The sequence below is a fragment of the Sparus aurata genome, chromosome 14, assembly GCF_900880675.1.
Source record: "Sparus aurata chromosome 14, fSpaAur1.1, whole genome shotgun sequence".
Taxonomy (NCBI): domain Eukaryota; kingdom Metazoa; phylum Chordata; class Actinopteri; order Spariformes; family Sparidae; genus Sparus; species Sparus aurata.
The window spans coordinates 18,463,040-18,477,081 of NC_044200.1; the positions used below are offsets into that span (position 1 = coordinate 18,463,040).

Consider the following 14,042-nt stretch of genomic DNA (forward strand, 5'->3'; position numbering starts at 1 on the left):
ACAGTCCATCATGTCAACTGTGACACATCACCGTAATAGGCCTCACAACAGTTCAACTTCCCTTTTCTTATTCTAAAGTTTAACATCAAAATAATAAATAAAATATGACTTCACAGTGGGTGAAACTGCAAAACCGATGACGGAAGCGTCAGTTCAAGTAGCCCAGGCACTTGAATGAAGGATTTCTTTCCATTGAATTGGCTTTTAATTTTGACATGGATACTGGAACTATTGAATTTGAACAGCATAATGCAGTATCTTTAACAGAGCAAACAGAAGTAGCAGATCAAAATTAGGCTTTCTACAGCAGCTACAAAACAGTATTACACCTGACAAATGCCAGCTAGTCAGTTGGCACAAAACCAAACTGACTGAAGTTCGTACATCAGACCGAACAAGACCGGCAAATCCGTAAACCCATCCAACCTTGTTGTTGAGCAGTTTAGTTTATTTTCTGTTTCTTTTAGTTGTTTTAACTCATGTAAATCATTTTTCCTACTGTGTCAGCAGCCTTTTCGCGTCCTTTCCGTTCCTTTTGTAAAAGGTCTTAAGGTAAACTTGTTATATTACCCTGTTTTCCCCTTCACATTTAATAAAGGTCATAACAGAGCCCTACTCACCGCACACTGTCCTGATGTCCCACACAGGTGACACACAAGGCAGGTCAGAGGCAAAGAAGAGCAGTTTGAAAACACTGTTTGACTCAGGAGTGCTCGTCTGTCTCTCTGTCTGCATGCCAGTGCCAAATGTATTTTTAGAGAAACTCTATCCTTGCGTTTACCAGGAATACGCAGGCAAACACACCCTCCCGAACAAATCGCACACACGGACGCACACTCAAAAAAAAAAAACAAAAAAAATACCAACAGTCATTTCTCATTCGTTATATCTGTCCATCTCCAAATCCAGTCCTTCTCCTCAGCTCCTCAACCTCCCTGTCTATAACTCGGGCGATAAATCTCCTCTCGGTCGCACACATAAAGAGAAGACGAATGGGGAAGGTAGGGAGGGAAGGTGAGGGCGAAAAGAAATAGATGGCACACTCGTATACATGTACGCTCGTCTATAAACGCTCGCTCCGCATTGACATTCATCCTTCTCCTTTCTTTTGTGTGTGTGTGTGTGTGTGTGTGTGTTTGTCGTGTGTGTGTGGGCGGGTGAAGGACACCCCACATCTCTCTCAGTTGAGAATAAAGAAGTCTTTGTAACCTCCAGTCTCTTTGGACCTGGGCTTTAAACACGCATATCACGGGGCTTCCTATTCACAGCCGCGCACACAGCAACACTGTCACCGTACAACTCTTAAAAAATAAAAATCCTGAACAAAAAATGTGTGTTCCTTCCATGAACTGCATCTTCTCGGATCAACAGGCAAGGTTTAATCTTGTAAGATTAATGCTGTGGGGAAGTTGTGTAATTAAAATGAAAGAAAATGTGGAGCAAAAAAAAAAAATAAAAAATCTGGAGGAAAGGAAAAATGTAAGATAAGCGATGGGGTACTTACCATCCTCTTTGCATTCCTCGGGCGGCTTCGCCTTCTTGGCTAGCCTCGGGTCCAGCCACGATGTTGTCTTGGTGTTGTGGCTGTGAAGAGACGACAGAGAGAGAGTGAGAGGGAGTGTGATAGATGGCGAGAGAGAGGAGACTTGGCAGAAAGAGAGAAGGAGGTTGGTAGATTCTTAATTCAGCCGAGGGAATCATTTCACAGAGGAAAGATGAGACTACCCTCGCACGCCTGCCTCGGAAAAAAAGGTGACGAGAGAGAGGAAGGGGAAGGAAAGAAAAAGCTTTAGGTTAACAAAACGGCAATCGATACTTTTAATTTGCTTAGTTAGCAGGCAGAGGAGGAGGAGGAGGAGGAGGGGGAGGAGGAGGGTGAAGGGGCAGATAGAGGGGTGACTGAGGGAGTGATGGAGGGGAACAGCTGTGGGTTTGGCAGATTCATCCAGGGCCTCGGGCAGGGAGCTGGATCTAGATCAGATATGATGTGGTGCCAGGGAAACTCGATGCATCTCCACAGCTCGTCTGAAGCTCTGGAGCCACAATGGCCTCCCTTCATGGTGACAGTAGGGAGGAGGGGGAGGGCAGGGGAGGTGAACACAAAGTGTCTACATTAAAAAAATGAGGTGTGAAGATGAAGGAAGAGGATGCAGTAAAGAGGCCTCCTTGCATCTTTGTACTTTGCGATACTTATTTCCCAGAGGAGATACTGTGTGCAAGAAAGTATTAAGGACACAGATCACGGGGTTGCACCAGCGACAGGAGTAAATAAGTTAGTAAATAAAACATTAAAGCTACGCATGTAAAATATTAATCTGTATAGACTTTAAAGCTGCATGAATGTGATTTTTTTTCTAGCCAGTGGAAAGCAGAGGATCAAGCTGAAACCATCTCAGATATGATCATTTAACTTGTCATGGTGAGGAGTGCAAACAGTTTGACACATCCAGCAGACACGCAGCAACATTAGCATTTCATTTAGCCTCTTAGCTCTGAATTGGTCTCCACAAACTCCAGAGTTGATTACTTTGGATTTCTGCAATGGACAAGTACCGTAAAGTCGATTTATCTGAGCTTTTTTAAAAAAGAAATTCCTTCAAAAAGTTCCTGATATATGATGTTCACAAAATGGGACGTACAAACGGACAGCCAAAACATAATGATGCCAGCTACAGCTATCACTGGCACGGAGGCGTTAAAATGTCGCACTCATGGCGACACCATGGTGTTGACACAATGTTGACTGTTGGTGGCACTGCAGGGAAAGTTGAGATATCCCAATCTGGATCACAGCGATGGTCCGACTGACCGACAGATGGAAATCGCCATCCCTAAAGACAGAGGCAGATGTACTGTCCTGAATAAAAGAAGGAGATTAAGGTCCACGCCAAAAATGGAGCCAAATGAAGTGCAGTTCAAGGTAAATTAAAGTCTGTTTCGCTCTGCTTCTGATTCTGTTCCACCAGCCCTCCTTTCTTCATCTCATGCATTTAACTCCCTTTCTTCTTCTCTTCTCTTCTGTTGCCATCTATTACTATTTATAGTGTAATTACCTAATACTACTTCGTCTTATTTTTTGTCCTCCCTCTCACCCTTACTTTTTTTTTTCCAATTTTGACTATTTTTAATCACTATCACTTTTCCTTCCATCTCCACCCCCCTGCCTCAGCCTCCTCACTTCAAGGGCTGAAGGTAAATGAATTGATCTCGCATGGAGGCCAATCAAAGGGAAGCATCCTCTTGGCAACCGCTATCACTTTGGCACAGAATCACTTACTCCGGGGCACAAAAAAAAACTTGAAGGTACAAATTGTGGTGGTCTAACTGCGTAAGTTGTGTGATGTGCTTGGCGGATGTGGGAGCGTGAGGTTTCTCTGTTTTGGAGGAGGAGACATATGGGGAGTTGTCTGCGGCGGGGAGAGAATTTAAAGTCTGTGTCTGTGAGAGGCAACATGTGCCTGGCTGGATGACAACTGCACCACCGCCAGTCTCTTCTCTACGTCTGGTGCTGCTGTGCAGCTCCTAGCAATTTATGATGTGTCCAAGCGCGCTGGGATTCAATCAATGCTGCGGAGAAATTTAGCCTAATGACTCAAATGATCTATCGATGCAATAAAGGCTTTAATAATAGCAGAATAATTTCCTGTTATGGCTACATTAGTTGATGCTATTCAAGGAACTCCATGTCCACATGCGTGCACACACACAATCCCCCCACCGCCACCAGAAAAACACACAACACCCCCATTACTCTGGTGTGAGAAAGGCTCACCGCTGTGGTTTTACTGCAGCCGTAAAAAGCGAACAACTCCAATGAATTAAACTTTAGAGCTTGTATAACAGAGTTCCTGGTAGCAAGGTGTTTCCGGGGACCTCTAAATCTCATTAAACCACCAGGCATCCATTATGGCCTGTGTGTGTGTGTTTCAGTGGGGAATATACAGAAGTAAATTTAGATGCTGCCCAGCTCTAATCTAGTCATTCAGGCTCAATTAAATGTTACATGAGAGTGAAAATACGAACTCACTGGATGGTAGTGAATCATCCTTGTGATCTCTAAAGGCTCGATTGTGTATTGTCTAATACAATCTTAATGTGTTTATTTTTTCTCCAGTAACCAAACCCCTGGCAGCAGTCAGACATGTTTTATTTATGGGTAACCTGTGGAGTGTCTGACCACTAGACGCCCCGTAGACAAATGTTGTTGAAACCCTTCTGCAGCAGTCGGCTGGTTCAAGATCAGCCAGTCCTGCACAGAATCGTTAGATTTGTGTCCGACTTGCTGTGACGTCGTGCTTTTGAGGATGTTAATGGACAGCTGCAGTTTCCCCTGATGTAACAGCTGATTGGTTTAGATGTTAACTCAATGATGTGATGTTTTATAGAAACATTTTATTCCTGCTGAATTGGAAAGATTGTTGTTTTATTTGTCTGATTTTGAAGGTTTAGGCTATTTTGCTAACAGAAGACGTGCTGTGTGGCTGATATGTAGAGACTAAACCACCGCCATTCATATTATAATCTGCACACAATAAATAGCTGCTCTCACAAAAACAGCACGAAAACATCTGCTGTGAAGCCCCGACTATATAAATACCCGACAGATCAATAATGAAAACTATTGTCATGTATTTCTGACCTGTGTGTTTGACTGTTAAAGGGGCACTATGTAGTTTTGAAGAAGAAATTCAAACTCAGAATTTTAATATTTACAACATTAATGAGGTAATAATACAAATTGAGAATTATTTTTTTCCATAACTGAATAAACAAATTGTTCTCAGAGAAAAATAAGTTCTTAGAACACTGTTTGAAGCTGGAAAGGTGGCAGGGTCCGCCAGTTTAAACATAAGTACAACAATCTGACATTGTGTTGTCCTTTAAGGTCAGTTTGTATTTTAAAAATCAGTCACTAAAGATCTTTCTCTTCCGATTAAAATTTCTTCCACAACACCACATAGTGCACCTTTAATCAATTCATCTATGTGCTTTGCAAGAGAGAAGTCTGCTCAGATGATTTATAACCAGCTGCAAACTGACGCTGATTTACAGGAGAATTTACATAAAATGTAGGTCGATCCATGAACAGAAATCACAGAATCTCCTGTGTCGCAGATTTGGGCTGGCAGTCTGAACAAGGGCCGAGTGACCAAACCAACTCTGCAGTGTCAGGCAGCATTGCAGTGTCTTCTAGCTCATTGTTTTGGTTTTAAACCATGCAACTTAACTGTTCTGCTCACTATAACTGCAATGTTTCCAGATGCAACACCAAACAGCTACACTGTTAAAACAGGGGTGACTATGGGTTTACACCCATCAGATGGCCTTCAATGAATGTTAATGTTGCTCTGTGTGTCTTCTGGGTATGTAATTGAGCTAGAGTTTGCTTACAAGTTCACCATATAAAATTTATAAGATGATAATATACTTAATTCTGTGTTTTTATAGCTTGTTCTGCTGCCTTCAAGTGGCCATAAAGATCAATAAAAAAATTTGCTAGAAGAGTTGCTAAGTAGCCTGACGACCATCTGGTGGGGTTTGTGTTTTGCTCCATTGAGTTTTAAGAACACCTGAGTGACTGAAACGTACAGGTTTGAACAGCGATACAAAGATTAACCTTCATGGATCAGGTTAATATGTAGCCATGACACTTACTCTATAAAGTACACCTCTCCTTTCTCGGTGTACGCCATCTCCCAGTTGTCTGGAAGTGGTCCTAGCTCGTCGTTCTCCTCTGGTTTGGTTGCTGTGATTTTTGGGGACAGTCCGTCGTCTTTGAGCGTCTCGGTTGGGGCCTCCACTGGGTTGCTCTGCGGGGCGATGTCGCCCGAAGCGTCCGTGCTCTTGTCCTCATGTTCACTCGACTCTGAGGTGACAACAGGGTAGGATGAGTCAGACACGACATTATTGTTCAGGGAGAAGAGTGAAAGACACGGGAGGAGGTGAAGCGAGGAAAAGGAGACATGGGAGGCAGGGGGGAGAGATTGATTGAGAGTCAGGGTTAAGGGAGGGAGAGGGGGAAAAAAAAGAGAATGATTAGAAAAAGGTGAGGAGAAGTGGTGACTCAGGGGGAAAAAGGAGGCGAGGTGGAGGCGGGGGAGGGAATGATTGAGGTTAACAAGACAGAAAGACGAATAAAGCAGAAGAGACAATAGAGATTGAGTGTGAATCTGGCTGTGATGCCCTAGTTTGAGTTGTGACAGTGTGCGAATGCGTTAGAGAGAGAGAGAGAGAGAGAGAGAGAGAGAGAGAGAGAGAGAGAGAGAGAGATGGTGTGTATGGAAGAAAGAGAAAGAGATGGCAAGAGTGTGTGTGCTTCCTCCGGGGGAAGTGGAGAGGGGGACAAATGAGAGCCGGGGAATCAGAGATAATCTAAGGGAGGGAGAGAGCGAGGTAGCTATCTGCTTAGATCACAGGGCCTGCTGTGCTCTATTGATTCCCCTTCAGCTCCCCTGGTCAGCCCACACTCTGTCCATCCACAGAGACAAAACTCCTCCTGAGCTGAGCGCTGCAGCCCCACTTTAACATCCAACATGGCTCAGTGCACAGCCGAGAGCCCGGAGTTATCGAGCATCTCAACACAGCCGATAGCAATCAGTTAGAAATGTTTCCTGTCCCTGAATTTAGTCTCAGCTCACAGGGGTACATTCAGTGTCTGTATCAGTTAGAGTAAATATAGATAACAACTAGACAGGGATTTTATTTCACTTTTTAGAACTTTTAGCCCGTTATAAAGCAGCGTACGAGCTGAGATCGCTGATAAAGGCCACTGATAACTTCTCTTTGCCAAAACGACCACTAAGGGGTTGGAGTAAGCAACCCGAGGAAGTCAGGTGGGTTAAAACAATCTAATTATATCAATTGGTTTTAGGTTTTTGTTGTTGTTGTTGTTGTGCTTAAAAAGCTTTTGTATCTTTTATTTTAAATATACTGTAAAACTTGTCTAGTTTGCCACATTTCAAAGGACATATAAAGCAACTTATAAACATTAAGAAAGTTGTAATAAACTGTACAAAAAGTTCATCACACATATTTTATAAGCCATATGTCTTCTTATACTAAGGAACATATGTGATATACTGTATATAAAGTTTTGTAATTGATACATATCTATCATTACCTGTTGTTTTATGTTTTACTTATAAATTGACAGTAAAGCCTCCTTTTATTTTACATATTTTATTGAGCATTCTGTCTTCTTCCTATTACGTAAACACAGAGTAAAAGACGAGTGTCATATATTGTGTATAAAGTCATATATTCTTGTGTGCCATTTTATGTGTTATCTGAAGTATTATCTTGATTTCATATAATTTCTTGCATTTTAAATGTTAATTTCATCTTCTATTGTTCTTTTCTTTCTTTACATTATATTTAACACAGTGTAAACATTCAAAAAGATGCCATATAACCTCATTTTTATCACCATAATTATTGTACAGTATACATTAATACACTGTAAGATATATCTTCATGTATGTGTTGCTCTCATAAATGAAGAGTCCTACCTTGTTTGAGCTCCTTGCGGTAAGGAAACCAAAATCTCATCCTTTTGCCAAAGCTTTTTTTCTTGAAAGGCTACCTATAACACTTCCCTTACGGTTGTACATAGCTATAAAAAGTTGCAGTCATATCTAAAAGTAAGTGCTGGCACAGTCCAGGATAAGTGCCCTAACACTTTGACTTTTCCGTGCCGCTCTGACTGCTTTGAGTGTCTCGGCTGTCCTGAGGCCATAAAACCAGCTTAGAAAGTCACAGGACTGAAGCGTGGTTTTGGATTTGGAATCACAAAAATCAAACTCATAAAAGGCTCTTTTATGATGGTCTTATCATGTGATCATGGGATGCATTCAAAGGGTTTCTGTGTGTGTTAGCACGAGTGTGTGTATGTGTGTGTGCTTGGATGTGAGCGCGTGCAATTCTGATGTGTCTCACTTAGCACGTCAGTCTGCATGATGTTTTAATAAACAAATATCTGCACAAAGAAATATCTTTCTCTGTCACTTCATGAATGAGAACAACCTCAAGAGGTCTGACCTTGATATGGGCCATGTTAGATGTCACTTCGGCCTACATTCAGAATATACAAGGAGCATTACAATGGTTTGGACAGGCCTGATTTACAAGTGAGAGGAAACGGAAACACTTGATGTTTATTTTTAAAGAGCCTGCAGGCTCCTGTTGAATTGGGGAGAGATATACAGTGTGTGTGTGTGTGTGTGTGTATGCGCCCGCCCTCTGGTTATCTGCGCCGAGACAGTGCTCAATAATGATACCTAATGAATTATATCATATCCCTGAGAGCTACGGCACTAATGCGTTAATCATAAACAGTTTGGACTGCAGAAGTAATCACAGACTGAGAGTGAATTATAATTCACACTTTACATTTCAGGTCATTACACTGCACATAAAGATATTTGTGTAACCAATTAAAAGTGATAATCCGCCATAAAATCGTTCTCCAGGAAATCCATGTAAAAGCAATCTGTTACTGTCTCTGTTGCTAAGCAACCGCCGGGGGCCCATTGCTGCGACATAAACAAGAGCATCACCTCCCGCACATCAGCCCGACCTGGGGCGGGACCTTGAACCCAGCTGTCACGACAGGGCTGTGGAGGTCGTTGTCGGGGCTCACCTGGGGTGACAGCGACACCGTTGCCATTGACGATGGGTCTCTCCTCCTCCTCCTCCTCGGGGGGCTCGATGCTGGCTTTTTCCATGTTGCTGACCGACTTGTTACGCTTCCTCTTGCCCTCAGAGGTGGGTCTGGCGCCCGGCAGCAGTTGGTCCGTTACATTTAGCAGCAGAGCGCTGGGCTCGGCCGGAGGCTTCGGGGTACCGTAAAAGTTATCTGCAAGAAGGATGAGGAAGAGCTGTGAGATATTTAGACTAAAGGTTTGCTAAAAGCGTACATCTTGTACAACTACTGGGTTGATTGCCATAACATTTGCTACCGATACTCAAAGTCCCAGATGATTAACTGTAACTTTGGTGATCATAGGCTCATAGTGTTCAACAAATTGTCCTCTGAGTACTTGCAAAACTAAAGACATAAAAAAGTGTATAAAGCAAATAATCCCCAAAAGTTGACAAGCACTGAAATCTGAGTTTCTTTTAAATCTTAACCAAGAAAAACATAGCAATGAAAGATACATTTAATGCACATAAGAATGAGTCAAAGTGTTAAGAAACAAAAAGCAACAATTCAGCAAAAAGGCCAAGAGAGTGAAAGAGTAAGGATGAGAAAAATGGGAGTAGTACGTTGAAGGGTGTTTGTGACACCACCGCTCCGGCTACAGGGAGGATGAAGTGTTGTTGAAGCCAACTGATCCATGAACATACAAGCTTCAGGGACTCAAATCACATCATGTCTATAATAAAACAGTTCTGAGCAAAAAAGCATCACAGACACAGACAATCTGTCATGCATGAGGTAATTTCACCCATTTTTGGGGATAGTTATTTTTCCATAATCCCTCTCCACATCAGTCAGCTATCAGACCATGCAGGGACTCCCCCTCACCAAAGCATGACCGTGCCTCTCTATGGCTTAGACAGAATAATCAGCATATTTCCAAGTTTCGGTCCTTGGTCAGAGTCAACTACCCGACTCTGAAAACTGCAGTTTTTTACTTGGCTCTGACTCAACAGCTCCTTCGACTCTTCTGTGTTGATTTTATATTTTACTGTCCTTCAGTTTTTCTGCTGACAGCAGCCCAGTCCCTCCGGCAGTTCTCCATCAGTCATTGTTAAAGCCTCATAACTTCATGTTTACTTTGAGGGTCATTGTAAAGATTTTCTTTTTGTGAACTTTTTTCGTCTGAAGGTAGAAAAATGCTGAATAGTACTGGAGGGACATTTGAGTGTTGAGTCTTTTAAATGTCATTTTTATTGCTTTAAGAAGGACAAACCAAATTGCATTCATATCTTTTGTAATATGGTCGCAGCAGAAGTCTCACAGAGGAGGTATGAAGTTTAATGAGCCACTGGACCGACCCCGACCCCCTCCGAGCTCACTTCCCTCCACATCAGGAGGTCCAAGTCCCATGCAGAGCCAATTGACAGTTTTAAGAAAGTAGATATTTCAATAAAGCATAACCTTTTCCAAAACTTAACCAAGGAGTGGTGGTTGTTTAAGCATAACTATCATCAATTTCTTAACCTAACCTACTAGTTCTGGGTGCATTTATTTTGAAAGAGTAACCAGACGTTGCATGTTCGTTATTATTAACTTGAGCACCTAATAAGACCTTGTTGTTGTCAGGGGTAGGCACTGCCAAATGTGACCTGGCAGGTCTATGACATGGTTTTGGTGTGATACTGGGATTGTTTTTCACTGGTTCAGGAGATTCACAAGTTACAGCTCGTTAATTCATAAGACTTTTACCCAGATGACCAGGGATCAAGTCCCATGTGAAGCCAAAAGTCAACGGAAGTAGGAATCTTTCCCTAAACCTCAACAAGTAGTTTTTGTGCTTTTTTATTGAAGGCGAAACTGGATGTTGCATGTTCGTTACTGCCAACTTAACCACAGTGTGAGATCATATTGTTTTCAGGGGTAGGTGATGCCCAACGCAAATAGTTTGGGCATGACACTGGGTTTTTGTGTGATACCAGTTTAGCCTGTTTTTCATTGGTGTCAGGAGATTCACAAAGCTTGTAATGGCATGGTTTGCTGCATAGTAGATGTCAGCTTGTTCCTTGCGTCTGAACAAAGTATTAGTCTAATTTTCTGAGCTCAATACACATGTTACTTCGCACTTTCAAACTTTTCTAAAGTAATTTTCTGATATCGAATCCCCTGTGGCTTCAGGACATTCCGAAACTCGCAGACTTGTAAAACATCTCAATACCCAGTGAAATAACTGCAAAACACATCATTGTCAAGCTGAACACTAAACTGTCATTTCAACTTCTTCAAATGTGACATTTTTGAGATCTTCACACAACAAAAGTAAGGTTTTGTGCTTGAGAAACAGATGCTGGAGTGAGATGTCAGATCATATTGGTCCAAAGCCTGAAAGATGTTCTTGCTTCAAGAAGTTCAGACTTGCCTCTGAGGCTATTTTAAATCTGAGAGCATGAAAGAAAGTTGAAGAGATTGTCTTCACCGGATCAGTTCAGAGGACATCAGCCACAGTCTCGGTCTGCCATAGTTCTCGCTAGGTTTGGTGTTAAGATCAGCCTACAGTGGCTTCAGCTCCACTCAAGTGTCCCTGGAAGAAATATCAGACACGAGACGACGATGTGTTTGAAAATCTGTAGAGATTATTCTCATGCATTGGGCATCGAGCTTTAGACAGCGACTGCTGACAGTTTTGGGAACAGGAAGAATTGCCAGAGATTTTTAAAAATTCTCACTCGGTGTCTCCCTCTGTGTTGGAAGGATCTATTGAAACATCATGTTCACGTTCTGGAAAACATGAAGGAAACGATGAAAAATGGAGGGAAGCAGCTGTAAAAAGATTACAGGGACAGTCTGGATGAGAAGCCCTGAACCACAGACACAAATCCTGCAGCGTTAACGAGCTGAAGATTTGCCTCTGAGAAGAAAGAAGTGGTCCAAGTGCTCCCTGTGTAAACTTAAGTAACCCCGCAGCATTACAGAGACCTGGACTTTGATGTTCGAGTAAGTGGTGGAATTGCTGTCACATCTGACAGCGGCACTGATCTCACCTACGCGCTGATGAAACTGAGGAAAAGAAATGAAAGCCACTATTAACAAAATCCCCAAACTGATTCTTGGAAATACGAAACATTCGAGTAAAATGCCAAAGCACGATTAAAATCACAACTCTAAGGCATTTAAAGCCTACCTCATCGAGTTTGTTTGATGTTTTTTTATATTTCACGATAGTTAAGAAATCAAAGGCTTCATTTGGACCTTTTTTTTCTGCATAGACCAGAAGAGTCTCAATGATCTTGGAAATAAAATATCAGTATATTCCAGCAAAACCTGGCACATATCCCATTAATGTGGCCATTGTGGCTCGGTGGTTCTTGCTAACTTTCGCCACCTGCGTTACTGAGAATTGGGCAAACAAGATTTTGCACAAAAATGGTGGACAGTTATGACCAATATTAGTTTTTCCTCAAAAATACATGACAGAAAACATAATTTTTGATAAGAATACTTGTATACAATACTTATACAAACCTTGAAGTGGGGAACGTGTATATCAGATACCTCAAACATATCTTTGACAGATGTCTTGTGACTAATTGTCCAACATATGCACAGATATTGATCCACTGGTCATGAAAGAATATCTTTTAATAAACGAGTTGAGTGTTTAGCTTGGCTCTAAAATCTCCAAAATATCCAATCGAAAAGCTGTAAATTCTGTTGTTTGTTCAGCAAACACAGAGATTACACTGAGGATCCACTTTTGGATTTGTGGGTTAATGTCAAACATATTCAGCAGCTTTGGTGCTGTGTGTTGTTCCCACCTGCAACGATCACATGCTCTTAATTTTCTACAATTGTAAAGCCTTTGTGTTGCATTGTGTCTGAATGGTGTGATATAAAAGCTTGGAATGATGTTCTAACTGGCTTTCTATAGACCAAGTCACTGTGACATCAGACTAACAACAACAGTCACTTCTGGGGAGACAACTGGCTGATTTGCATTGCAGAGTTGTACTGAACTGTATTTCTGTAATGTTTACGAGGATATATAGTAAAACACAATGGTCTGAACGATCTGATGTTTCTGCTTTGCTTGTTTTAACAGCGACACTTTGGACTAACTGTTGGGGTTGCATTTTAGATGTTAACACTTTAAAATAACATAATGAAAAACAACTCATTCATGATGCAGGGGTTTCCTGCTCAGAGTTTATTATAAACAGACATTGTGATTGGTTCTACAGCACTCGTAGCTGAGGCTCATGGGTGCCGTAGTATGTGCAGCTGAATTCTGTAAGGTAAATTCGGCCCAAAAGACAACACCATAAGGCCCTTCACATGTGTTTACATTTAAGATTAATCAATTCATTTTCAAGCTGGATGATTAAATTTGTGCAACTTGTCAACAGAAGCACGTCAGTCGAGCTGAGGCAGACAGAAGCAAGAGAGGAGGACAATTGATTTGTATTTTTCTTCTTTCAAGGATCAGAGCAGTGTTTGACATGTTAGAGAGCAAGAGGGAATTACATGTTTCTCAGTGCATTTAGTGGAAAATTACTGTTAAAAAGTGTCCTGGGTCCTGGGTTTATATGTTAAAAAACATCAAAGACAATCGAAAAAACACTTTAAAATGGGAAGAAAGCAACTTCCTGCACTTGGAGTTCAGCCTACTTTGTGACTCAATGTATATTTTATACTTCACTGAAGTACTTTCTTTAACACAGGGTGACTAACAGTGATTTAATTGTCTTTCTTAAGGACACTTGTGGCAGGAACTGAACCTGAGAGCTTCCTGTTCTTTGTAATAACAACACAAGCCTTTCTTCTGCTCCAGCCCTCCTTTTAAATGTCACCCCTTCTCCCTTTCTTCAGCATCTAATTGGCCATTAAATTATTAAAATATATAAAACGCTGAATCATGGCCGAGTGACCAGGCAGAAGAAATTCCATCTCCCCCCCTCCCTGTGGAAGGCAGCTCACATCTCCGTCAGGATCTAACACGGCTTCTGGCAACCGACCGTTAAATTGTCCATCTGCAATTTTTTTCCCCCTCTCTCCTGCAGTGGTAGCAGGCTGAGAGAGACGGGGGTCAGGTGGGAGAAGAAGAAAGTTAGCTGCTATGTGTTATCTATATAATGGCAGGGGTCTCCTGAGAGTTGGACGAGCCCAGGCAGACCAGGAGCTGCATTTTTCGAGTGCTTAATAATCCAAGCCTCGGGCCTGTCTGTACACAGGAGAGGGGATAGATGGTGTCTGCTTGTTTTGATTAGACAACTGAAGAGCCGATGTAGCTCTGGCTGAAGGACTGAGCAAAGAGAGAGTCACGAGAAGGTACTGCATGCATGCATGTGTGTGTGCATAGGTTTCTCTTCATTCAGAGGATTCCTTTCAGTGTCATACATGAATGATG

At 42.0% G+C, this 14,042-nt stretch overlaps 1 protein-coding gene across 12 annotated transcripts in view; it reads right to left on the bottom strand.

The window, feature by feature from the left end:
• magi2a (membrane associated guanylate kinase, WW and PDZ domain containing 2a) overlaps nucleotides 1-14,042 on the bottom strand; it is a 257,725-nt gene that overhangs the window by 95,055 nt on the left and 148,628 nt on the right. For all 12 annotated transcript variants that reach the window (XR_003986744.1, XM_030440388.1, XM_030440385.1 and 9 more), the window contains exons 4-6: nucleotides 8,639-8,854; nucleotides 5,656-5,866; nucleotides 1,505-1,584 (exon numbers count right to left, since the gene is read on the bottom strand). Coding sequence is in view for 11 of the 12 variants with exons in the window: in XM_030440388.1 (XP_030296248.1) it covers nucleotides 1,505-1,584; nucleotides 5,656-5,866; nucleotides 8,639-8,854 (507 nt within the window). In the remaining variant the exon portion in view is untranslated. The remainder of the gene's footprint in view (nucleotides 1-1,504; nucleotides 1,585-5,655; nucleotides 5,867-8,638; nucleotides 8,855-14,042) is intronic.